Consider the following 23,744-nt stretch of genomic DNA (forward strand, 5'->3'; position numbering starts at 1 on the left):
GAGGGGTGCTTGGGGTTCCCCTCCTTGCAGACAGCCAAATGGCAGGACACTACTCTGAAGACCCTGCTCCGAGCCTAAGGCCAGCTCCGCACTCACAGGTGTTGAGCCCTGAGGCCTCCCAAGACCCTTCCCAGCCCAGGTACTCTTACGAGAATCCCAAGGCTGGGAGCTGAAGGAGGTGAGGTGGCCCGGGTACTGGGACAAGCCAGGCACCACGCTGGGTCAGGGCACATAACGAGGGGTCCCCGTGAAGGTCGGTGCCAGGGGCACCGTGGGGATGCAGCTAGCCCCAGCAAAGTGGGGCTACAGTGAGCCCAGGGCTGCCTGTGGGCAGGTGGAGGTGCAGGCAGAGGGCTGCACACACCCCACACTGGGCTCTGCCTTCCCCTGGCTCCAGGGCACTTCAGCTTTGACTAAAACAAACAAGAAATACCCCCTACACCGCTGCCCACCCCCACCCCCGCCCCTCCCCGCCATCCCCTGGGGCTGTGGTGGTGAAGGTTTCCCACACCTTTTGGGGCAGGCAGGGCAGAGGGAAGCTGGGCTCTGAGCTGGGGCCACCAGGCCAGCGAGGGGCTCTCCGCTTCCTCTCCTTTTTTTTTTTTTTATTCCTCCACCCTGCCCCCAGCTTGGGGTAAATTCATAACACACAACCGCGGCCTGGCCACAGGTGAGCACTATCTTCCTGCCCCAGGGTGCCGGCTGGGCCAGCGCACCCAATCTGGTCCCTGGCGGGCAGTAGTGCAGGCAGCCCCCACCTCCCCTCCACCCAAGAGTGCCAGCACCCAGCACGGAACAGCCCTGTGTAGTCTTGGGGTGGGAGTCGGGGAGCGGCTGTGCACCCGCTCTCAACCCCGTGGGTGCCTGTGCCCCACCCCCACCACGAACCCCCTTTCCCTGGTATGACCTGGCTGTAGGGGAGCAGGGTGACTGTGGCAGCCCTGCCCTGGCTCCGAGGGACCAGCTGCTGCCCGAGGACACCGCCTGGCCGCTCTCCTGGGCAGGCTGTGGTGCCAGCAGGGTAGGACGCGTCCCTGGCATAGGGCATGTGTTTCCCAGGAACAGCAGCAGCTCCCTGGGCCTGCGCTCCTTCGCTCTGGCTGGGGAGCGTTTCTGCAGCTGGCATGAGCACACCATGTGTGGGACAAGGGAGGAGAGACCTGGAGGGATCCCTGCCTGCTCCGGTTTCATCACAAGGCTCTGGCACACCCCTCCGTTAGTGCTGGACACACCAGCACCCTGCTGTCACCCTCTGAGAGGTGTAGTGGGCAGGACACCGAGCCCAGCAGCAGCAGGCTGGGTGGCTGCGCCAGGGGCAGAGCCAGCTCCCAGCGTTTGCAGCACACCTGCACCCCCTCACGGACCTGTTTTCCAGGGAATTGGGTTGATTAGAGCTGGGCAGAAGTTACCCTGGAACTGCGACAGGCCCAAGGAGCTGTTCTGCGCAGCAGGGCTGTGAGAAAGCCCCTTCAGCTATGATTAAAAAAAAAATAGTAATAATAAACCCCCATTTATATATTAAAAAAATGGGAGTATGAAAGACAAAACCACAGGGCAGGTGAAAAACCAGCCCCGACTGAGCACTGGCAGCTGCTCCACCCCCTTGTCACAGTTGCAAGCCTGAGCTGTACCTCCCGGGCCTGGCCCAGGAGCTGTTTGTTACACCCGGCCAAAGCACCCTGCGCTGCATGGGGCCCCAAGGACAGGCAGGAGGGCACCAGCTGTCCTGTCCCCGGGCACTGCTAGGGCAGCCACACACACCGCTCAGACAAGGCAGCCCAGGAGATTTTATTGGGATGGGGGGAACGGGTAGAAGGCACCAGACAGAACAAGGAGCCTCTCCTGGTTCCTCTGCCTGCTCCAGTCCAAGCACACATGGGCATGGAGCTATTGTGCTCTCCTGCGCGGGTGGCGAAAGGGCTGCTCTGGCTGCTTGGGCGCAATTTCTAGCGCTGGCTTGGCTCCACTGCCAGCTTCGGTGGCCATGTCAGGGACATCCTCAGCGGAGATGGGCTGGATGATGTGGCCCGCTCGGGTAATGACGCGGGGGGTAGTTAGCTTCTGGAAGGCACGCTGCGTGTTCCACGTGGGGCCCACAGGCGTCCGGATGCTCTGCTCAAACTGCTGGTGCCTCTCAAAGGGGAAGGGCAGCTCACTGACCTGCAGGGAAACAGTGCAGTGGGGTAACTCCCTGTGGAGCAGGGATTACCGGCAGGGATTCAGGAGGTTTTGGGAACGGGTCACAGCAAGGTTCTGGGCGGGCCTGGGTGCTGGAGTACTTGCTGCTACCACTTGCGGAGGCTGGGCATCACCCACCTGATGTGCTGCCACATGGATGTTGCGCCGCTCGCTCATGATGACATGGGGCAAGTGCTGGTCCTTCCTGGGAGGGGCTGGGGGTGGCTTGAGCAGGAATCTGCCAGGCAAGTGAGATGTCAGATCCCAGTGCTGGGCTGAAGCATGTTGCTGCAGCTCTTCCATACTTACCGTTTTCTTTTCTTGGTGCTGGGCTTCAGTCCTGTGCCTCCCCACTCACCCCAGCCCGGCAGCACCAGGTTCACTGGCTGCGGCTTTGCAGCCTGCTCTGCCTTGTGCTTCTCCTGGCGGAAGTCAGCGACCACGTCATCCCCAGCAAAGGCCTCTGCGATCACCCCTCTTTGGTCGATGCCACCCTCCTGTGGAGAGACAAATCAGTCCCCTGCAGCCAGCCCTGCCCAGGGACCAAGGGGTAGGCCCATCCTGATCACCTCCTCCTCCATGACCACAGGCAGGCTGGGGCACTGAACCTCCTGGGACTTCCCAGACAGCACAGCCTGCAGGCTAATGATCTTCTTCTTGGCTGGTGGTTTCTTGACACGTCTCTCCTCAGCTCTGCCTTCCTCCTGCTGCTGCACTTGTTCCTCTGCTCCTGCAGCCCCCAGCTTCTCCAGCTCTTCCACATGCTCCTCTGAGGCCAGAGCCTCAGCGTCCTCCATCGTCTGCACCCTGCCCAGCTGCTCCAACAGCAGGATCTCCGCCTGGGCCTGGGAAGGCTGCTCGATCCTGACACTTGTCTGGTCCTCCGCACAGACAGGGTGGACAGGGCTGTCCCTCCGCAGTTCAGAAACCGCATCAGTCTCATCAGCACCTGCGCATTGAGGCATCAGGTGAGAAAGTCACCCACAAGCAGGGAGGGAGCAGGACAACTGTGTGAAACAGGCCAGAAAACAGTCCCACGACCCCCTTTCCCCTGCCCAACCCTGCAGCACACCAAACTGCACTTGCGGGGTGTGAGCTCCTCACCTTGTCCCTCAGGGCTCCCTGCCCGCTGCTGCCGCACGTGCCGTTTCTGCGCAAAGTCTTGTAACAGAGCTTCCTCCTCTGACACCTCCTCATCCTCCTCCTCCATCTCCTCCTTGCTCTCCGCAGCACCAGGCACCGCAAAGTCTCCAAGACCCTCCTGTACCTCGGGCTCCTCGGCTGGGCCACTGGGCTTGCCCAGCATCCAGGGATTAGTTCTGCCGGCACCCGCAGGGACGGTGGGGACAGCCACTGATGTGAGGTCCTCCTCAGGAACATCACCTGGTTCCTCCTCAGGCAGCTCCACTCGCACCTTCTGCATCAACTCCTTGTTCTTGGCAAGTTGTTCCTGCATGGCCTTGCGGGCCTGGGAGGGGATCAAGATGTTTCTAACGCAGCCCAGAAACAACATGCCCACCTTCCTTAACCCCCCCCCCACCTGTCTCCCCCTTCTCCAACCAGCATTGGGGACCTTATTGGGTCTTTCAATATATAAAGGGCGCTTATAAGAAAGATGGAGAGAGACTTTATACTAGGGTCTGTAGTGACAGGACAAGGGGCAACTGCTTTAAACTGAAGGAGGGCAATTTAGCTTGGACATGCGGAAGAGATATTTCACGATGAGAGTGGTGAGGCACTGACACAGGTTGCCCAGAGAAGCTGTGGATGTCCCATCCATGGGAGTGTTCAAGGCCAGGCTGAAAACAGCTCTGAGCAACCTGGTTTTGTGGGAAGTGCCCCTGCCCATGGCAGGGGGGTTAAATGGGATGGTCTTTGAAGGTCCCTCCCAACCCAAATTCTTCTGTGATCTCACCTCCAGGTCATACTTAGCCATAATGGCCCTGGAGCGGGCCCATTTTCCCTTGTTCTGGTGCTTAAGACTCATGCGTTCCTGGGAGGAAGAGAGAAGCATCAGAAAGAGCACCTTCACAGGCAGGAACTTCCCAAGGGGTGTGGGAGAAGTGCAAAAGCAGCACCTGCATCCTGAGCTGCTCCAGCTCCTCCAGCTTTGCCAAGGCAGCCTCGGGGTCCAACTTATGCAGCAGCTCAAACTCCTTCAAGGCCTTGCGTCTCTTGCTTTTTTTCAGCACACGATGGTACCTGCAACACAAGGGTGGAGAGCCGGTGAGCGAGGCTTCACGGTTCTGGGGAGGCCTTTGGGAACACAGCACTGTTTTGGGCAGGAAGCTGCCTGATACATTGCAGATCCCAGAAAGGAGAGGACTGGCTCTGTCTTCCTCCATGTTTTGGCCATACCCATGCACTGGGCAGGGCCAGCTCCAGTGGCAAGACCCAGCTCTCTTCCATCACACCAAGCCCAGCAATGACAGAACCTTACTTCTTGCTCTTGATTTTCTTCTCTCGACGAGCCTTAGCCTCATAGTAGGACTGTATGACCCGAGCCTTCTGCAGCTCAGCCCGCCGCTGCCGGGCCTGCCAGGGAACTCAGAGTGAGGGCAAACACCAAAGAAGAGGCCTCCAGAGCCAGGGCATGGCAGGGGCTGGGGGAGCGCTCACCTCCTCCAAGCTCATTGCCTGCAGCGAGGCTGTCTCCTCTGGTGTCAGGAGTGGGTCTGTGATGGGCTGCTGCGTCTTGTGGAGCAGTCCAAAGATCTCCTGCTCCAGGGGAGTTCGGGCCTGTTGGGACAGAACCGACACAGCAAGAGCACGATGAGAACTGTGAGAGCCAATGCTTCTCCAGATGTCCCCATCCCTCCAAGTGTCCCTGAGCAGCTCCATGGGAGGGCCTGGAGAAGTGTGCCCCCCTCCTCCTGGGGGCTGGGGCCACAATTCTGCTCACAGATCCCACGCAACAGCCTGAGGCTCACTGTGGGCCTGCCGAAGCACCCTCCCAGCCATTGCACCAGGTTACGGCAGACAGAATTCCTCCCAGGAGAGATAAACAGGCTTGCAGTTGACAGGCAGTGCTGGCCGCATAGCACTGACAAGAAGCATGCAGCAGTAGGTCCAGGTTACACAACACCCATGTCCCACCAAAACAGAAAGGGATCTTTGGGCAGATCAAAGCGAGTGCTGTGAATGTTGGGGGCTTGGCAGGGGCTGTCTCTCACCTGAGCATCTGGACAACTGGGAGAACTCAAAGGGATGACAGCAACTCTCCTGCCAGCACCACAACCCCCAGGGGAACTCACATTCAATACCCAAAGCATCCTTCTTTCATAATGAAGATTCACAAATGCGCAGGCTTTGGGAAACCAAATCCCCCCTCAGCTTCAGCACAAGTGGCTGAGGGCTACTAGCAGGCACCTGGCTCAGCCCAAGGACTGAGAAACTGCAGACTCAGCCTGTGTATCTAGGGCCGAGAGTCTAAAAAGAAGGTAGGAGACAGAGCAGGCTCTAAGCCTTCTGCTCATGCCTTACCTGGCTTCTCCCAGACAGCATTTACACATCTGCTACAAGGGAGGAACACTGAAGACTTCCCTTTTAATCTTCCCAAGCTCAGCACGCACCTGCCTAGAGCCTCAGCTACAGGCTGGGCTTTCCTCATGCCTACCTCATCCCTCTCAGTGTAGTCAGGAGATGTTGAGTTGCCCCAGCCAAATCGAGGGAGCTGCAGGACACACAACAGCACCCACCTTCCAAGCTGAAGCCGCTTGCTCCAGGGGTACAACTGTAGCAATCTCCTGCTTCAGAGGGAAAACCAGCTGTTCCGCCCGTCGGTTCTGTAAAACCACCTGCTGCCATTTGCCCACATCTTTAGAGGTCCTGACGTAGGCAGCTTCCCTCACGACCTGTAGGCACGGGTGAGAAGGGAAAAGGGTGAGTAGAGAAAAGCTGACTTAAAGAGCAAGGAAAGCCTTTCAGCATCAGAGAGGAGTAGAGGAGCACTCAGGAATGCAGCTGTGCTGCCCTGTAAGGTCAGAACTTCTCTCTGCTGCCTGCACAGGCCCACTCACCCGCTTTGCCTCCTCTTTGCTGAGTGGCAGCTCCACTGCCTTTTTCTGCTTCACTCTGGTCAGTTCGTTCTTCACGCTGCTCAGGGCGGATTTAGGACGGATAGGCTGCAGGAGCTCAGACAGAACCAGCTTCTCCCCAGCACCTACACAAGGTCCCACACGTTAACACAGGTGTGGCATCGCCAAGGGGCTGAAGCTGCGCTCAGCCCAAAGGTCCAGGGCAGACACAGCAAATCCCAAGCTGTTAGCTCTGGGTGGGCTGTGTGGCCTCAGTCTGACAGCAGAAGCTCTGCCCAGCTTCCCAGGGATATTACCTTTGCAGCTGACATTGAACTCTGACACCTGCACGCTTGCCTCTGTACGCTCAGCCAGCTTCCGCCTACGAGAAGAAAGAAAATAAACCAAAAGTCTCCTCGCGTCCCCACCATGTGCTTCTCCTCCCACCTGCAGCTGCGGCACAGGCAGAAGAGCTGGGCCCAGGGAACCGAGTGCCCTCCCACCTGCCCCTTTTTCCAAAGCACTCCTGCGCAGCCCCGCAGGGGCAACGGGGAGGAACTGCAGTGTGGCTGCTGCAAGAGCCGCAGGGCCGAGCCACGGGACCTCCTCAAACACCCTGCACTCACCGCTTCCGTCCGGAGAGGGAGCTGACCGCTTCCAGGAGCCGCCGGTGCCGCCGCTCGCCGTCCTCCTGCCCCTGGCACACAGCAGCCCCGGTTATCGAGCCCAGCCCTGCCCCGGCAGAGGCCCAGCAAAGCAGCCGCGGAGCACGGCCGCAAAGGCAGCCCCGGCCAGCGCTACCGGCAGCGGCGCCTGCTGCCCGGTGCCCCACCACCGCCCGGCCTCGCCCCGGGTACCAGCCTGCTCCCGCCCAGGCCTCGGCGTCCCCGGCCATGCCCGCAGCCGCCCCGGGACGCACGGGACGGGGGAGCGCCCGGAGCTCCGCATGCAGCAGCGGCGGCAGCTGCCTGGGGAGCCGAGCCCGGCCCCGCTCACCTCATCCTCGCCTTCGCTAGCGCTCGGGGCCGCCTCCACTCCCAGCCAGTCCTCCTCCGCCATCGCGCCGCACGCCGGGCGAGCCGGAAAGCACCGCGCTGCGACCTGCCGCAAAGCACGGCGCTGCCACCACCCGCCGCGCTTCCGCCGCCCTGCCTGACGTCACGGTTACCGTGGCAGCGGGGCCTGGTGGGTGGGGGCAGCGGCCCGGCCGCGGTTGGGGACCCCGGGGCGGACCGGCCTCCGCCTGGCCGCAGGCGCTGCCGAGGGCGTCCCTCCCATCGGGCCGCGCACCCGGAGGCCGCCCGCAGCCCCCGCCCCGCGCCTGAAGGCCGGCGCGACCGAGCGACCGGCGACGGCGGGGGAGGGTCTGGCCTTCCCCGGGCCGCGGCCGCCCTCCCACCCGCGCCGCCGGGACGCCCAGCACCCCGTGCAGCCGAAGCCCACGCGGCGCGACCCGTCCCCCGAGGCTGGCGCGTTTCCCGGGCCCTGATGCCTCGCCGGTGGAAGCCGTTCTGGGCGCGAAGGGGTGTCAGCGGCCGGTGGCCGCCAGCGGCACGGTGGGGGCCGGGGCAGAGGAGCAGGTCGCTGCCAGGGAGTGCGAGTGTCACCGGGTCGCCTGCAGGCCAGCGCCCCGCAGAGCTGCTCCGGCGGCCGGGCCCCTGCGCATCCGTCCTCCTCCTCCTCCATCCCTGCCTGCGCCCGGGTTGGGCGCAAAATAGGGGCTTCAGGGCAGGGGGCGGTTTGTGGAGGGAGGCGACGGGCTGTGCCCCATCTTCCTCAGTCTCCATAGCAACAACCGCCGGAAAAGTTCCGCTTTCCCTCCGCATTTGAAGCGCCGGCAGCCACGTACCCACGGACAGCGCCGCGTGTGCGTGGGGCGGGACACCGTGGGGGTTCCTTGCGCCGAACCCCCGGGTCCGGGCCTGCGAAACGGTGCGACAACGGGTGCGCGGCCCCAAAATGCGGGCGTAGGGCTGGCAGCTGGAACAGGGGGACAGCCCGTCGGCGGGACCGACCCGGGGCACTCCCCGCCGTACTGCGGCTCGACGGAGGGAAAGTGGCGTCGTGGGCGCCCGCTACGAGATAACGGAAAAAGGGGAGCGGAGCGGGGAGGCGGCGGCCGGGCCGCTGGGGCGGGGTGGAGTCTGGGTAGGGTAGCACCGGCAGGGTCTGGCAGGAACCCCCGGAGCAGGGCCGGGCTAAACCGGGGGAGGAGGGGTTCCCCGGCCCCGCCCACCGCCCAGAGGCTGCCCCGCCCCCGGCCACGTGCAGGGCCCCGCCCTCGCCCCGCCTCCCCGTGTCCGCACCGGGGCGGGGGGAGCAGCCGCAGAGTGACGTCGCATGCGGCCAATGAGAAGGCGGGGAGCGGCGGGGCGGGGCGGCGGGCGCGGCGGGGCCAATGGCCGGCAAGGCCCCGCCTCCGCGGCGGCGCGGGGCGTGGCGGCCCCTCCCGCGGCGCTGAGGGAGCGGAGCGGCCCGCCCGGCCCGGCCCGGCCCGGCCCGGCCCGCCCGGTGCTGCCCGCACCGGCACAGGGTGAGCGGCGGCGGCGCGGGCCCCCTCCCTTCTCTTCCCCTCCCTTCCCTTCCCCTCCCGGGCCTGGGGCCCGGCCCGGCCCGGCGGGGCGGGGGCTGCCCTGCCCCGCCCCGTCGCTCCCCCCCACCTGGGTCCCCCGGGCCGCGCCCTGCCCACCCCCCTCCCCGGTGGGTTTCCATGGCGACACCCCTCCCGGGGCGCGGGGGTTTCTTTGGAGACGGCCGCCGCCCCCAGCCGCTGAGCCCCCCGCCGCCCCGGGCCGCCGCCCCGGTGCTGAGGCGCTTTCCCTCTCCCCGCAGCCCCCAGACCAGCCGAGCCCAGCGAGGCCCCAGATGATGCCGGGGGCGCGGGTGGCGGAGCAGCAGTGCCTGGACGTGTGGCGGCCGCTGTCGCCCCAGTGACGGCCCCGCCATGTCGGTGATGGTGGCGAGGAAGAAGGTGGTTCGGAAATGGGAGAAGCTGCCGGGCAGGAACACCTTCTGCTGCGACGGCCGCATCATGATGGCCCGGCAGAAGGGCATCTTCTACCTGACGCTTTTCCTCATCCTCGGCACCTGCGCCCTCTTCTTTGCCTTTGAGTGAGTTGCCCGCGGCGGCCCGGTGACCCCACAGCCCAGGGACTGAGCTTGCCCAGGGCTCGCCTGCCCGGTGGCCTTGGGAGAGAGGGGGGAGCCCAGCACGCTGCGGCTGGCTGTGGCAGGATCTGCCTCTTTGCCCTCAACAGATTGACCCTGGAGCTTCTTGGGGAGGATGGGCCCCACTGGAGCTTTCCCCCAGCTCTGCCCATGGGGTGAGGCTAGCGCTTCGTCCTGACCGGTTCGGCTTCCCTGTGTTTGGGACTTGCATCCCCTTGCACTGAACACAGCTAGAGGGGACGGGGGTTCGGGCATGTGCTTGTCACCAAGGGGTAGCCGGGGTGCAAGGGCGCTGCTGCTGCAGCAGCCCAGGCCAGCATGGCCTGAGCCTGTGTCCCTACCGGCTGGGTGTGCATGCAGCCCCCAGCTGAGGCCAATGAGGGAGGTGACCCAACCGGAGAATTAACAAAAAAGGAGTGAGCTCGGTGGCACTGGGGTTTAACACTGATCCAACTTGCCCTGCAGCTGCCTGCTAGCTGGGTGTTGCAGAATGCTGCACTACAGCAGGCCCTCCTGCCAGCTGGAGTCCTCGTGTTTGGAGAGGATCCGGCTGCCCTTTTAGATCAGCTCAGTGGCCTGAAGACCTGCAGCCAAAGTCTTGGACACTGCTAAAAGAGCAGGACCTGCCCCTTCCCCACCACTTGCCCATGTGAGGGGCTGGGGAACTGATCTGGCTTTAGATTAATCCTACAAAAAAAAAAACCAAAACACAAACCAAACAAAAAGAAAAAAACAGCCTGTGTTTACCTCTGTGTTTACCTAAGTACTGATGTTGTGGGGAGGGGGCAGAATGCCCCTCTTGCCTGGTTTGAAGATAAGCTTGGATCAGCTAAACAACTCTGAAACTTTCCTTCCTCTGTCTCCTTCAGCATGTTTCTTAGGGAGGCAGGGACTCTAAATGGTGTTGGGTAATGCAAAAGCTCTTTAAGCCAGGAAAGCAAGTGGAAGAAACTGCTCCCTCGTTAAGCCTTGGCTATTCCTCCAGTAAAGCACTCAGCCCAGATGCTGGCCTCCTAGACATCTTCCCTGGACAAGGGAACTTGTCTCAACTTCCCCTGGCCTGGCATTGCTCTCCCTGGCTCCTCTTGTTTAGTGGATGCCGCTGGCAGCCTTGGAAAGGGCTTTCTGGAACACTCTGCTGAGGCTTGCCACATCCCAACAGCAACAATGAAGTGGCTAATGTCGGGCCTTGGTCAGGTATGAGGCTGGTTTGTCCTGTAGCTTTGGAGGCAGGTGCTGTACAACTGTAATGCAGGGTGTTGGGGTTCCTGAGTGTGGAAAGCCCAAATTATCCCTGACTCAGTCTGAATTCAAATTTAAAGGTATGAAATGACACCACTGTTTGTCTTGTTGTTTGGTTTTTTTGTTTTTTTTCCCATCTGAAAAATGGGGTTAAGACTTCCTGCCTTGCAGGAAGAACTAGTAAGTGTTACGGCTCCAGAAACACTTATTGTGAGGGATAATTGCTCTTGCTCCCTGCGGAGCCTGTCCTTAACAGAAGAGCGAAGCCACATCCCGCTCTACCATGTTTGCCTTTGCCAGCTGCCTGCCGTGGTTGTGCAGGACAGAGCGAACCCAGGCTGCTTTTCCAGTCCTAGCTGTTGGAAGAGCTGGCAGTGTGATGGTTAGTTTGGCCATGGGTGCAGCAGGTACGTGACTGGAAATTCCTGGAGAAGCCTCTTCCCATGCTCTGGGAGGCAGAGGGGTTGCTCATGTCCTTACTTGCTCAGAGACGTGCATTCTGCGTGGAGCTGGAGGGTGGTCTTTGCAGGGGCTGCTGGCCCAGGGGAAGTTTTGCTGGGAGAGGAATCATCTCTTGAATTTTTAGTTAAAATGGCTGAGTAGTTTCAACTGGGGAGATGGGGAAAAGTTTGGGAAAATTCAAAGTATCTATTAGATTGTCTCAGTGTGTGGACCTTAATGCTTTCTGTTTGAATGAGATGGTTTTGTTTTGATTTGTTTGAGGATTTTTGAATTTGGGATGGGGATGAAATGTTGCCTTCCCAGCCAGAAACACTCTGCAACGTCTCTGTTTCAGTGACCGAGCTGAGAAGATGAGCAGCTTGGCTGCTCAAGAGCCCTGCTTACCCTGTATGCCTTCTGCATGTGTTAGGGTGCTTTTGCATAAGGGTCTCAGCCTTGATCTTTTTGCTGTGTTACCCATTTCTTTTGGCTTTTGGCAGATTCTTTCGTGTTTGTGTGGAAATTCATGGTTTCCCCCTTAAAGTCTGTGCTACAGAGGAACAATTTGGGTTGTTAGGATCTGGTTTTGGAGTGAAGCAGACTGTGGTGGGTAGAGGAGTCCTTTTAATTCTTATACACTCGCTGTAGGGGTGCCTGTGTTGTGAATGCTTATTTCATTCAGCTGAATCACTTGCGCAGTCACACCTTGTCTAAACAAGGCTTGGGGATGCCTGAAGCCAGAAAATGTCTTGCTACTCGATCTGAGCCAGTGCGGGTTTGATCCTCGCCCTCCAGGCTGCTCTGGCTGGGCTCTGATTACAAACGCTGTTGCTGGAGAGCTGTTGGTGACTGGCATCGCATGTCATGAGATAAGCTGCTGCGTTCCTCCCTGAAAGAGTTGTCCCCAGCCATGAAATGACAGCCTCTCTGTTTGGGCTGCTGCTGGTGGGGTTTTTTATTTTGTTTTTGCGTTTTTATTTTTCCTTCAAGTAGCTCCAATGCCATTAGTTTATCTGCTGTGCCTCTAGTTGAATGGTCTGAGGCCATCTCAGCCCCCATGCATGGGAATTTATATGTTTTTATCCTCTAGGCTGTAGAGCTGTGGTCTGGAATTGGGTAAGTCTTTCCATCGCTGAGCGAACAGGACCTAGAGGGCTGACTAAGTTATCAATGCTCTACCTGGAGATCTGGCTCCTCCCTCCCAGATAAAGCAGATAAAGAGCTGTGCTGGCTCCTGGGGAAGTGCTCTGCAGTGACTGGAGTCCTCTGCCCAAGGGCACCTCTCTCGCCACCACCTTGGCAGAGAGCAGCTCCTGCTGCTTAAGGGCTGTGGCGGGTCCCTGCAGGGTCCGAGATCTATATTTAATTGGGTCTACTCTATGACTGTAACGTGTCACATAAAATTCTGTTTAATATCCTCTTGGCATTATTTCAGGCACTTAATGAGTACGTCAGCTTTTGTGATAGGGCGGTTAGTTGTCCAACTCTGCTTGTGGTATTTGAGCACAAGGAGAAGCCCAGGTAAAGCACTTGTAAAATCCATTTGAGAATTAAGATGATGGGATGTAGTGTCTTCTCTCTGGCTGCTGGTAGTTTCCTCTGCAGTTTGCCAGCGTGTCTGTAATGGCCCTCCTGAAGTGAGAGTTCTCCATTTAGCTCTCCAAAGCATGTGCAAGAGAACGGGGTTTCTATTGTCTTCAGTTTTTCAGCACGAACAGTTGATGTTTGTAACTGTTACAGGCAAGATAGTGCCAGCGATGCCAGGCTCCTGAGTGCGGAAAAGGGCTGCTGTTTGCTTTTCCAATAACCAAGCAACTTTATCACTTTCTTTACTTTTTTTTTTTTCTTTAACTATGTAGAGATTAAAATTTTTTTGTTTTCTGATGAGTTGAAAAAACCCATGGTGACACTTCATGTGACTTAACTTTTAAATGTTGTTTTTTCCAAATCCCAAGGATCCAAGGTTTGGCACTGATAAAGACATGCTCCTGAAGACGGCTTTTACCTCTGCTTAGGTCCATGTCAAGCATTGTCAAAACTTAAACACAAGTTGATTGGTGCTTTTTAGTAGTTACAGGTTCTCTCGGTAGAGGTAAACTTGTTGGTATCCAGAGTTCAGCTAGTTTTGCTCATGAAGACGTGTTTCTGCGTGAAGCAGCTGCTCCCGGGTTTGTTAATTGCATGCCCTTTTTCTTGTACGTGGGCTCCTTTTCGGAAGACAACCTTGGTCTCCCTGCTGTGTGCACATCCTCTATAGCACCACCATTCCCACACAGGTCTTGGGGTGTGCCTGTGTGGAGATGTGAGTGTAGCTGGGAAAAGAGCAGTAACATTGGCATAAGGTTTCTGTTTCCTGCTTAAAGTCGGTTGTTGCATCAGTTGGGTTGGAAGCACGTGGCGTGTGCTCACAGTGGAACCGCATTTGAAGTGGGTCTCTAGCGAGCATTTTCTGTGTCACTGTTGACAGACAGGGAGAGTTTCTGTAGACAGCTTCATTTCTGCCCGAGTGCTGCTTAGGAAAGGGCACTGAACTTCTAGCACTGCAGTGCAGCGGTTACCCAGGTTTTCAGAGCAACAGTTTCCATGCTTCCTGCAAGTACATCAGCCTCTGCAAAAAATCCCAGGTCTGGGAAATGCAGACGACTGTAAGTGCTCTGGTGAGGGTCAGATGTTTGGTAAAGATACGACTTTGCTTCGCTAGCATTCAGGACAAGTACACAGTGTGGTTATGCATTAGTTTAGGAAAGTTAAATAGGTATTTTGCAAGTGAGATGTAAATAAATTATACAACAGAGCTTGCGCTGAACCCTGGAGGGACCCAACCATGAGATGTGCTGCCTAATGGCCGTGGCTGAAGTCCACTTCCATCGTGGCTGGCCTGTTTGTTTTCCCCTTCCTCCAGAGTTTTGCTTAATGTGCTGCTTACAACAGACCTTCCCAAGCAGTCGCAAAATAATCGGTCAAGCAGCCGTTGCACTGTAAACTTGTGGCACCTCCCAGCTTCTGATTCTTGCTGCCTGCCCCCCCCACCCCCCTACCCCCGCTATTCTAACGAACTCTTTGTTTAAGCCTTTCTCACCCCACAGCCCACCCGCCCATGATGATGGGTTGTGATAGTGCGGTTATTGTCTGCTATTAGATGACAAAATGCTCAAGAACACAGATATTGCACGGGGAGTGGAGGAGGAGCAATATCCTTACATGCCAGTATGTCTCTGTTGACTCTCAGCTTTCCCAAACAAAAGATCTTTAAAATGTCTGTTACTTAGCAGTGTGAACGAATTGCTGAGCGTGATGGTGCTGTAGTCTAGGCATAGACTGAAGAATCCCCAGTGCTAGTGAGTACCAAGTCAAAACGTTGCATGGTGGTCTTACCTGTTGCTCAGCCGTTCTGGACGGAGCTTGGCTCTTTCTGCCATGGCAGATGGTCTGGGGTTATTCCCTGAAAGACACCTTCTTAAAAGCAAGGCCCTGTCAGCACAGGGAGGGATGGGAGACATGCAGCAGGCTCAGTGTTGGGTCTCAGGATACAGTTTCAGTGCAGTGGGGGTTTGTCTCACTCAGGCCTCTCTGACCTTGCCTCCAGGCTGTGTTTGTGCCTAGGCGAGGGGATGCAGAAGCACCACCAGCCCCGCTACCTGGGGAAGCAGGAGGGCCCTGCTGAGCACCTGCTGTGCCAGAGCACGTCTGAGCAATGGGGTTGAGCAGCTGGCACAGTGCCTGGGTGTTTGCTTTGTGCTGGAGGGAAGATGGCAACAGGACAATGGCTTTGTTGAGCAGACATCTCGTGCGCTTTGGTGAATGGCAGCTGAAGGAGCTAGTGTTAATCCTTCGTTGTGTGAGTTTCCAGGTATCTTTTCCCCAGCAGACAGGAGAGCAGGCATCTGGTGTTTTCAGGGGCTTTGTCCCTGTCCTCCCTGACTGCACACCTCTGGGCAGACAGGCAGGCTACTGGGGATTGCTTCTCTCCCACCCTGAATTGGGGACCTAACCTGCCCTGTGCCTGCGCCTCGCTGGGAGCTGGATGGAAGGGCTGGATACTGGCTGAATGGTGCTGCTTTCCTTGCCACGGCACAAAGATGCGTAGGAAATGGTCAGCAGGGAGTGAGTCACATCCCGCGCTCCGGCTCAAATGCAGATGGAATGGGGACCGCACTGGTTGCTGCAGGGGCTGATCCCATTTATTCTTGAGTGTCGCTGTGTAAAGCTTTCAGGTTTGTGCCTGGAAGAGTACACCTGGCATGGATCATGTGCTTGCGGGCAATAAATCTCTTTGCTGACAGTACACTGACAAAACTTAAAAGGTGTTAGTGTATATCTGAGGCTGGAAGCTCTGGCGTGGGTTCGGCTCAGATTTAACATGGTTCACGAATGCATATTTTAAGCCCGTAATATGTTCATGTTGTTGTAACAGTTTTAAAGCTGTCATGTCAGCTGGACAAGGGTCAAGCTGCAGCCCTTTGAGGCAGACCATGTCCAGCTTTTAGAAGAATGAACCCGTGTTCCTTCCCAAAATGGGATCCAAGGTTTCTCTTTAATTGCCAAATGACTTGCAGCTCTCTTTCTAGACTTTGCCCTTGCAAAGGGAAAGCAAAGTTATCTTGGGCTGCCTAAAGACGATAAACTCAGCCCTCTGGCTGCTTGACCTGGCACTTCAAATGTAGGCAGGACTCTGCACATGGAGAACTCTTAAGGATTGTGTCATTTTGAGTAACTGCAGAGTTTGTAGTGTTTAACAACATTGGTTTAGGGACATGCCCTGTGCATCGCTGTAGAGGTTTTTGTGTTGTGGCTGTGGCCAAAGCATACCGTAGTTTCAGTATACAGCCCTTTCTGTACCTCATTGCACACAGAGGTCAGTCACTGGAGTCAAGCAATGGCAAATTGAAGCCTGGCGAGCCTTCCTGCAGTGGATGGTGGGCTTGCAGAATTTGGTGCTGCAAACCAACCAGCCGGAGCTAGAAACTTTATTGTGTTCGGAGAAGCTATGGGTGGGAAAGCTATCCAGAATTAAATCGTTAATGCTATGGATGTCATGGAAGTCACCTTGCTTAGGATGACAGATCCACTGGGGAGGATAATCCCATGCCTTTCATCACAGTAGCCTTCTACTTTTTTGGAGAGCGACTGTGGAAAGCAGGAGTCCGGGTTGGATCCAACCCCGTGAAGTCAGGGCTTACCAGAAAGCCTGGGTACCCAGCTTCATTGAGAGGAACCTGGGGAAACAAGGCGTGCAATGAGAGGTGAGATTTTGCACAAGTGTTGAGAATTGGGTGGGGTTTCCGTCAAACCTTAGGGAAAAACTCCATAGAAATTTCACGCTGCCATAAATGGGGTTTTCTGAAGGAATCGGGCTAAAAATGTGTTTTCTTTAAGACCAGTACATCTCTAAACCTTGACTTCTGTACAGGCCTTCTGCACAGCTTGCACTGCCCATGGAGACATGTTTGTGGGTGTCTAGAAGTGACATGGGGCACAGGCAAGATTAATCTCCTTGCTCCCTTTGCACTACCTCGGTCAACGGGATTAGCAACATAATTCCTTATTGGACCTTTCTGTATTTATAAAGCAAACAAACCTTGTGCTGTGTTTCCTCTCTCGAGCTGGGGTTGTCTTGGATCCGTTCCTGAGAAGCACAGGACATGGTTAATCCCTGGAAAGTAATTTCTGTGGTACTGGAAGCTGCTGCCTTTTTAGGGGACAGCTAGAGATTCCCACCATTCCGATGTGCTGGTGGGCTTTCAGACTAGGCTTTGTGTGCTTCTCCAAGAGGTGCTGTCCATCCCTTGGCAGCTGGCTGCAGCAGGTGTCCTCTAGGCAAGATCCCTCTCGTTGGCTGGTTGTGTTTCTGGCGTTGCCCGTGACTCAGAGCAATGGGAGCTGGAAACAAAACAAAGTGCTGGAAAGTATTCTGTGCCTGGCTGGTTAAAAACATGGGGGAACATTTTGATTGTGGCTGGTCATTAGAGCTGCCCCAGGGGTGTTTCCCTGTGGTGGTGGGGTCAGAAGGAAGTGCTGAACAGCTTCTCTTCTCCAGCTGTAACCAGCGTTCAGAAAAGTCTGGACTCTGACATCTTGCCAGGCTTTCAGGCCCTGGCTCAGGCAGACTGTGCAGTGGTCTGATTCATCGCCTCCTGACATCTCTCTGCAGGTGTCGGTACCTGGCAGTCCAGCTGTCCCCAGCCATCCCCGTGTTTGCAGCAGTTCTCTTCCTATTTGCCATGGCTACGCTCCTGCGGACAAGCTTCAGTGATCCTGGGGTGATCCCGAGAGCCCTGCCTGATGAGGCAGCCTTCATAGAGATGGAGATTGGTGAGTGCGGAGCCAGCCAAGCTGGCTGGAAAAGCCTCTGCATTTCTGGCATATCTATAGGCTACTCTTACTGCAGAGCCTTTCTTCCCGGCTGGCCCTCCAAAAGTGAGGATTGCCCCAAATGGGGCATCTTACCACCTGCTGGCTATTTCTGCTCGGCTGAGTCTCAAAAAGTTGGTGTGATGTACCGAATTCCCTTTCTGGGAACCTTTTCACATGCTGTTTTCTGTCTTGTAGCCATGTACATACAGACTTGGTTTGCTTTTGGGAAGGGGTGCAGGAAGCTTGGTGTGGGCACCTTGATCCTTCAGGTAGAGAGGAAGTTTGGTGGATGTGGGTGATGCCCCCTCCACAGCCCCTGTCCATATGCCCATGAAAGCTCTGGCATCCCTTTTCTTGCCTCCAAGCCTTCAGGTTGGCTCTGGAGTGCGTGAGCAGAGCTGCAGCCACTGACTCCGGACCCAGCAGACTCTGATCCCACTAGCAGGAAAAGCAGGGAGGCGAGCTGTCATTCTGGGCCTGTTGTGTTGTAGCACCAGGTCCAATCTCTCCTTGGTTCTCTTACTCAGAGGCCACCAACGGTACCGTGCCGCAGGGTCAGCGCCCACCCCCACGGATTAAAAACTTTCAAATCAACAACCAGATAGTGAAGCTGAAGTATTGCTACACATGTAAGATCTTCCGTCCGCCCCGTGCCTCTCATTGCAGCATCTGTGACAACTGTGTGGGTGAGTAGAAGAGCTTGTGCCTGCTCCAGCACCTGGATGTTAGGTGAGAGCCTTTGGAAGAGGGCAGGTGGAGACCTGCACCCCATCTCACTCCATATTGGGTTTCACACTGTGTGTGCTGAGCAAGTCCAGAATGGTGGTGTGTGAACAGACAGGGACAGTCTGCTTCATCTGAAGCTCAAGGAGCTTGAGATTTGCTTGGAACCTAAAGCCAGATGGTTCATCTTAGCCAGTACTTCTTTGGCAATAACTAGTGTAACGTAAGTGTAACTTGTCCTTGTAAATGTGCAGTCCATTTCTGAGTTTCACTGAGCTGCTGGCCTTGCTGGGCTAGAGGGTTCCAGTGGAGAGCTGTGTCTTGCATGAAAGCTGCAACTTGCAACAGCACAGAGATTCTGCCATTATGTTGAGTGCCCTTGTTTTTTGTTCCCCTTGCTGCATCGCAGACTTAACTCTTTTGCGTATCATGATTGGCGCATGTTCAGCATCCCTTCTCAAGGAAGAAATCCCATTCTTTTGGATCCCTTTTTTCCTCCGCAGGTTCCCAGTCCTTTGAGTGTTTATACAGTTCCTTGGACCTTCTTCTAATTATTCCAACAGGAGTAAAGGGCACATGGGTTAGATAAGAACTTCTGAGCCCCAGGCTGTCATCTAACCTGTGTGCTGCTTTACTAAAAGCTCTTAAACTCTATCTGAATGTGCAAACCGACTCATTAGTAAAATGATTTTGCACTTTCTTACGTGGCCTCCCCTTCTGGAAGGGGGCCGTGATACAGGGCCCTGAGTTAGCAGAGGGGTTGGACTTGATGGCCCGGGGAGTCCTTGCCAGCCTTGGGAATATTTCAATTCAGGGCATGGCAGTAAAGCATCTGGAGGCAGGCAGGACTGCACTAGTGCAGTGCTGATCTCCATTTTTCCTTTCATAGAGCGCTTCGACCATCACTGTCCCTGGGTGGGCAACTGCGTGGGGAAGAGGAACTACCGCTATTTCTACCTCTTTATCCTCTCGCTCTCACTCCTCACCATCTACATCTTCACCTTCAACATAGTCTACGTAGCACTGAGTGAGTCTGGCTCTGGAGAGAGGGATGACTGGGCTGGCTAAGGAGCTGGAGGGGGGGATACAGATGGTGTTGCAAACCAGAGGTGATGGAATGGGAAAGGGAGCAGGATTTAGTGTGATGTTCCAGAGAAAAAAAATACCTCTCTCTTTGTATTGCCAGAATCTTTGAAGATTGGGTTTCTGAACACGTTGAAGGAAACCCCAGGGACATATCCTTCCACAATGCAGAGGGGTTGGCTTCTCCAAAGCTGGGTGTTAGTTTGAGCTGCATTCTGGGGGGACTGGAGTCTTGATGCTCAGGGTTCTCTAAGGAGTCTTCCATGGTGTTTTCCCCTGTGACTACAAGGTGGGGAGTGATTTTGTGGCTTTTGGGAGGAAGGTAAAATGGAAAACCATGTCTAGGAAAAGAAAAGGAGTTAGGATAGTGTGCCTGGGGGTAGTGACACAGCTGGGCTGGGACTGTTGCCAGGCTGTTCCCAGTCCTTAACTGTCCTTACTGTACTGGAAGTGCTCATCTGTTTCTTCACCCTGTGGTCAGTGGTGGGGTTGACTGGGTTCCACACCTTCCTGGTGGCACTGAATCAGACAACCAATGAAGATGTAAGTAGACTCTTCTTGTTCCTCTGAGCCATCTCCATTTTTCGTCACTTCCTCAGCATGTCACGGTTGTGTCCACCTTGCTGACGTGGCCTGTGGCCTGAAGGCAGGGCTCCGTGGGCTGGGGCTGGTGATTGGTGAAGCAGACCTGAGCTTGTGCCCTGACTGTTGCAGATTAAGGGGTCCTGGACTGGGAAGAACCGCGTGCAGAATCCCTACAGCCATGGCAACATAGTGAAGAACTGCTGTGAGGTGCTCTGTGGGCCTCTTCCCCCCAGGTAAGCTCTCAAGGGGCCACCCTGCCATGTTTTCCCCCAGAGCCCGGTGTAGGACTGTGTGTAGCTCCCCTTGCTTGGGTACAAGGCCTGGCTGCTTTTCTGCCAGCGCTCTGTGTGTATGAGGCTTCCAGAGGTCAGTTGGGCTGGATGCTCTGGGGTGGAAGGCCTTGTGTTGCCTTCCTTGCCTGTCTTCAGTGGTTCTAGCTTGTGACGTGCTGCTGATCACCATGTCCTTGGGGAGCCAGTGGGGGAGTGGCTCCCCTTACCTGGGGCAATATATGGAGCGAAGGTGCTTTCCAGGGCACTCGTTTTGGTGGGATCCCACGCTCTGAACTGCTTTCCAAGGGGCTTGGTTTTCACAGGAGGAATGTAGACGCTGTAAACTAGGTTTGGCTGTGCACAGCCTGTTTTGGAGTGGAACTTCTTGACCTGACATTTGTTTTCCACCAGCACTTTTTCTGCCAGGAAAAGTTCACTAGCTTCAGGGGAGGTGTGGGTCTCTGATGGTGTGATTCTGTTCTTGTAGTGTCTTGGACAGACGGGGCATCTTGCAGCAAGAAGAGAGCACAGCTCAGGAGGAGTCATGCCCACGGGGGCCCAGCACTCAAGAGCCCACCGCTGCTCAGGACTCTGGTGGGCAGGCAGAGGAGAGCAGAGCTCCACAGAAGGATGGCAGCCTTCCTCACTTGAGTGCTGTGAGTGATTCCCTCCATGTGGGGGGTGAGTGGGCGGCATCTGCTTGGAGTTGCTGGTGCTTTGGGTCAGCAGAGAGAAAGCAGATACTGTGACTTAGCATGAACAAAACAACGCTTGGGGGGGCCTTGTTGAGAGGCTGCTGATAAAAAGCTCATTCTGCTCTGGCCCTGGAAATGAGCATCTCTTGATTTCCTTTGATTTCCTCAAAGGAAGTCACAGCTGGTTGTGCTTTTGGAGATCTTAGTCCCGGGAGCTGGCACCTATGGAAGCTAGGAGGGGTCGAGGAGGGGTGGGAGATTACAGGCATCTTGTTTTGGCACTGAGTGCAAGCTAAAGGATTGTCCCTGGGAAGGGCCCTTGCAGATGTAGAATCTCCATTGCTGGAGAAAGCTATTGCCCCACTGGATATGGCCCTGAGCAGCCTACTCTGCCTTTGAAATTAGCCCTGCATTAAGGATGTGATTGGACAGGAGGCCTCCAGAGTCCAGTGCTCCAGATCTTAATGGAGCTGCTGTTTTGCCTGTTTGGTGGACCCTGGTTTCTCCCAAGCGCAGCTGAGACCTCTGCCTGGTGGAGCTGAAGACAGGACCAGGGCAGCAGGGCCACGTGTCTGTGTGCTCAAACATGCTCTGTACTGGGGTGTATTCACGCAAGTCACTGCTGTCTTCTTTCTTCAGGTCCCTGCACCATCCCTGAGCAACGCTGAGATGCCGGAGCAGAAGCAGCTAACATCTGGGGAGCTCCCGGTCCCATCCCAGAATGCTGGGCAAGCAGAGCACTAGCATCTGCTTGAAAGGGAGAACTTTCTTGTTTTGTCTAATCAAAGCTGGAAGTGATAGAGGAGAGGAGGAGATGGGCTGGATGGCAGGCAAACGATTCCTCATGGCCATTTTGCTTTAGTCATTATTCGCCTTGATGCACAGGCAGTGCAGGCTGGCACTGGCCTTGCATGGTGTCAAAGGATAATGAGGGTGAGTGGCCCTCCTTGGTCACCCAGGGGCACTCGCCACCACTGAGGCTGGTCTGCCTGTGGGCCGAGGCAGGACCTCTTGCTCTGCAGGTTGTCCTGGATGCCAAGTACTGGCTCTGTGGCTGGGGCTGTCCTCCATCTGGCCCCAATTCTGACAAGATGACTTGTGGTCAAGCAGCTCAGGAGCGATGTTAGGGTCGGCCTGCTCTCTACTGCTGAGGAATCCTGATGGGAAGAGGAAAGCCAATTTATGGCAGTAGTGTCCTCTCTCCCCTCCTCCCTCCTTCCTCTAATCTGTGGCATTGTTTTATTGGTTAACGTGGCAGGGGTTGTCGGGAGACATTTCGGTGCCAAAAGGGCCAAAACAACCGGGAAGGTGTGTTCTGCTGGCAGTGGTTTTTAAAGTAGCTTCCTTCCCATGTTCCTTCTTTTCATGTGACTTGGCCTGCACAAGAGCAGTTGTGGCGGGGGCACTCCTTCCCATCCTTTCCCGGGGCTCATGCCTGACCCAGGGGCTTGAGGGGGGGAGCAGGGCAGCCCATCTTCCTGCTGCTTGTCTCCACCCCAGTTGTGCAAGGGGTGTATCAAGCTGCAGGGGAGGGCCTGCCTGTGCTGTTGGCTTTCTAGCTAGTGCCAGGGCTGCATTTGCTCATGGGTGCCTGCGCCAAGCACAGGCGTGCCCTCCCCTTGCCTGCCAGGCTGTGGCATGCCACTCAGCTGCTGCTCTGCAGAACCTCTGCCCCGATTCTGTGTCATGTCATCATGTTCCTGTGTCCTCCCTGCCTTACCCTGCATTTCTCAGCCATCCTCGACTGGCTTTCAGAGCCTGAATCTTCCCTGGGTTTTGCCAGCTGTTCGGGGACTGGCTGTCTGGTGTTGGCCATCTGCATCGCCTTGGCAGAGGAGGGGGGAGAGGCCAGGGCTGGGCCGTGGTGGGAGACCTCTGTGCTGTGGCAGGGCTCCTCTTCCACTGTGACGCTCCCTGTCCTGCATCTGGCAGCCAGGCTGAGAAGAGCCTTGTGTCTGTGGGTCCCTGCAGAGGCCGGTGATGGAGGGAAGGCTGTTTTGTGTCCTGGCAGCTGTTGATCCTGTACCATGAGTGCTGGGTCCTGTGCCTCTCTGCAGACATGAGGTGAGCGAGTGGCAGGTGGAGAATGTCCTGCTTGTTTCTCCGTGATGCTCCTGCCTGGCAGCATGAAGTTGCTGCTGCTCCTTCCCTGGCCTCATATGCCATCCTGCTTTCAACAGTGGCATGGAGCAGAGCGCAGCGGGGAGTGTTGTCCCTCCAGGGCCTGATGTGTGCCTCCCAACTTGCTCCTGTTCCCTGGCCCCTTACAGTGTCGACCTGGGCTGTGCCTGGCAGCGGGTGAACCAGTATTAATGTGGCAACCAGCGCTGCCCTCTCTCCTGTAGTGCCGGGGTCTCCTCTCCTAGGTGAGAGGGCAGAGCTGCTGCCCTGGCCTCCAGCCGCTGGTTCACAGTTGCCCTGCAGCTGCCTTCAGCTGCTCCCCACTGGTGCATACTGGGGAAGGAGCCCTGGCCTGCCACTGCCCGTGGGGCCAGAGCTGCCCGGCCTGCAGCCGCTGCCACCCTGCAGCCAGGCTGGGCCTGTCCCACCCTGGGGTGGAGGGGGGGTCCCAGGACCAGGCCTGGGCTGCTGTGCCTGGCCCCATGCACACCCCGCTGGTGGTGGGAGCTGCCCCTCCTCTCCCACCCACCCCAACACGCTACTGACCAAATCTCAAACTCGTTGTGAAAAAGTGTATTTTTTTGTTTTACTAATCTATTTTCTAATGCGGTGTGTTGAGTGCTGCCTGCTGGGGCCGTCGCAGATGCTGCCCACACCTGTGGTTCCTGTCTGCTCTGTTCAAGGTCTCCGTGAAGGAAGTGGGGGTAGGGCGAGGGTTGGCGTTTCTTTTATTTTTTCCTTTTTTAATTTTAAAACAATGAAGGAAACTTAATTGGTTTGAAAAATGGCTGAGCCTGTAGCCTCTGCCTCTCTCTGTGCCTCCCTAAGCCAGCTGCCTCTTTCCCTTTCCCCGTGGCTTTCCAGCC

At 56.5% G+C, this 23,744-nt stretch overlaps 2 protein-coding genes across 4 annotated transcripts; one reads left to right on the forward strand and one right to left on the reverse strand.

The window, feature by feature from the left end:
- Positions 1–1,767: 1,767 nt before the first annotated feature.
- UTP14A (UTP14A small subunit processome component) lies at positions 1,768–7,295 on the reverse strand. 2 transcript variants are annotated; one of them, XM_055727597.1, is made up of 14 exons: positions 7,191–7,295; positions 6,821–6,891; positions 6,512–6,576; positions 6,198–6,340; positions 5,877–6,032; positions 4,798–4,917; positions 4,619–4,713; positions 4,257–4,380; positions 4,094–4,171; positions 3,283–3,646; positions 2,748–3,127; positions 2,488–2,675; positions 2,317–2,416; positions 1,768–2,160 (listed from the first exon to the last, which is right to left on the reverse strand). In XM_055727597.1, the coding sequence occupies exons 1-14, from the start codon at positions 7,251–7,253 to the stop codon at positions 1,888–1,890; spliced, it is 2,220 nt and encodes a 739-aa protein (XP_055583572.1). In that variant the 5' UTR covers positions 7,254–7,295; the 3' UTR covers positions 1,768–1,887. The 2 variants fall into 2 exon arrangements, with proteins under 2 accessions (XP_055583572.1, XP_055583573.1); XM_055727598.1 differs by having other exon boundaries at positions 2,025–2,160; positions 2,537–2,675.
- A 1,293-nt stretch (positions 7,296–8,588) lies between these two features.
- ZDHHC9 (zinc finger DHHC-type palmitoyltransferase 9) lies at positions 8,589–23,665 on the forward strand. 2 transcript variants are annotated; one of them, XM_055727603.1, is made up of 10 exons: positions 8,589–8,727; positions 9,027–9,305; positions 17,197–17,357; positions 17,927–18,085; positions 19,012–19,149; positions 19,309–19,748; positions 19,920–20,023; positions 20,550–20,718; positions 21,397–22,821; positions 22,938–23,665. In XM_055727603.1, the coding sequence occupies exons 2-6, from the start codon at positions 9,139–9,141 to the stop codon at positions 19,410–19,412; spliced, it is 729 nt and encodes a 242-aa protein (XP_055583578.1). In that variant the 5' UTR covers positions 8,589–8,727; positions 9,027–9,138; the 3' UTR covers positions 19,413–19,748; positions 19,920–20,023; positions 20,550–20,718; positions 21,397–22,821; positions 22,938–23,665. The 2 variants fall into 2 exon arrangements, with proteins under 2 accessions (XP_055583578.1, XP_055583577.1); XM_055727602.1 differs by having other exon boundaries at positions 21,397–23,665.
- Positions 23,666–23,744: the final 79 nt, after the last annotated feature.

Source organism: Falco cherrug, chromosome 15, assembly GCF_023634085.1.
Source record: "Falco cherrug isolate bFalChe1 chromosome 15, bFalChe1.pri, whole genome shotgun sequence".
Lineage (NCBI taxonomy): Eukaryota > Metazoa > Chordata > Aves > Falconiformes > Falconidae > Falco > Falco cherrug.

Bases quoted from the DNA above. Each gene is read 5' to 3' on its own strand.
- UTP14A (XM_055727597.1), bottom strand. From the start codon at position 7,253: ATGGCGGAGGAGGACTGGCTGGGAGTGGAGGCGGCCCCGAGCGCTAGC. The intron at 6,892-7,190 runs GTGAGCGGGGCC...GCTGTGTGCCAG, and splicing joins CTAGCGAAGGCGAGGATGAG to GGGCAGGAGGACGGCGAGCG. The intron at 6,577-6,820 runs GTGAGTGCAGGG...TTCTTCTCGTAG, and splicing joins TCCCTCTCCGGACGGAAGCG to GCGGAAGCTGGCTGAGCGTA.
- ZDHHC9 (XM_055727602.1), top strand. From the start codon at position 9,139: ATGTCGGTGATGGTGGCGAGGAAGAAGGTGGTTCGGAAATGGGAGAAG. The intron at 9,306-17,196 runs GTGAGTTGCCCG...ATCTCTCTGCAG, and splicing joins GCCCTCTTCTTTGCCTTTGA to GTGTCGGTACCTGGCAGTCC. The intron at 17,358-17,926 runs GTGAGTGCGGAG...TCTCTTACTCAG, and splicing joins CTTCATAGAGATGGAGATTG to AGGCCACCAACGGTACCGTG.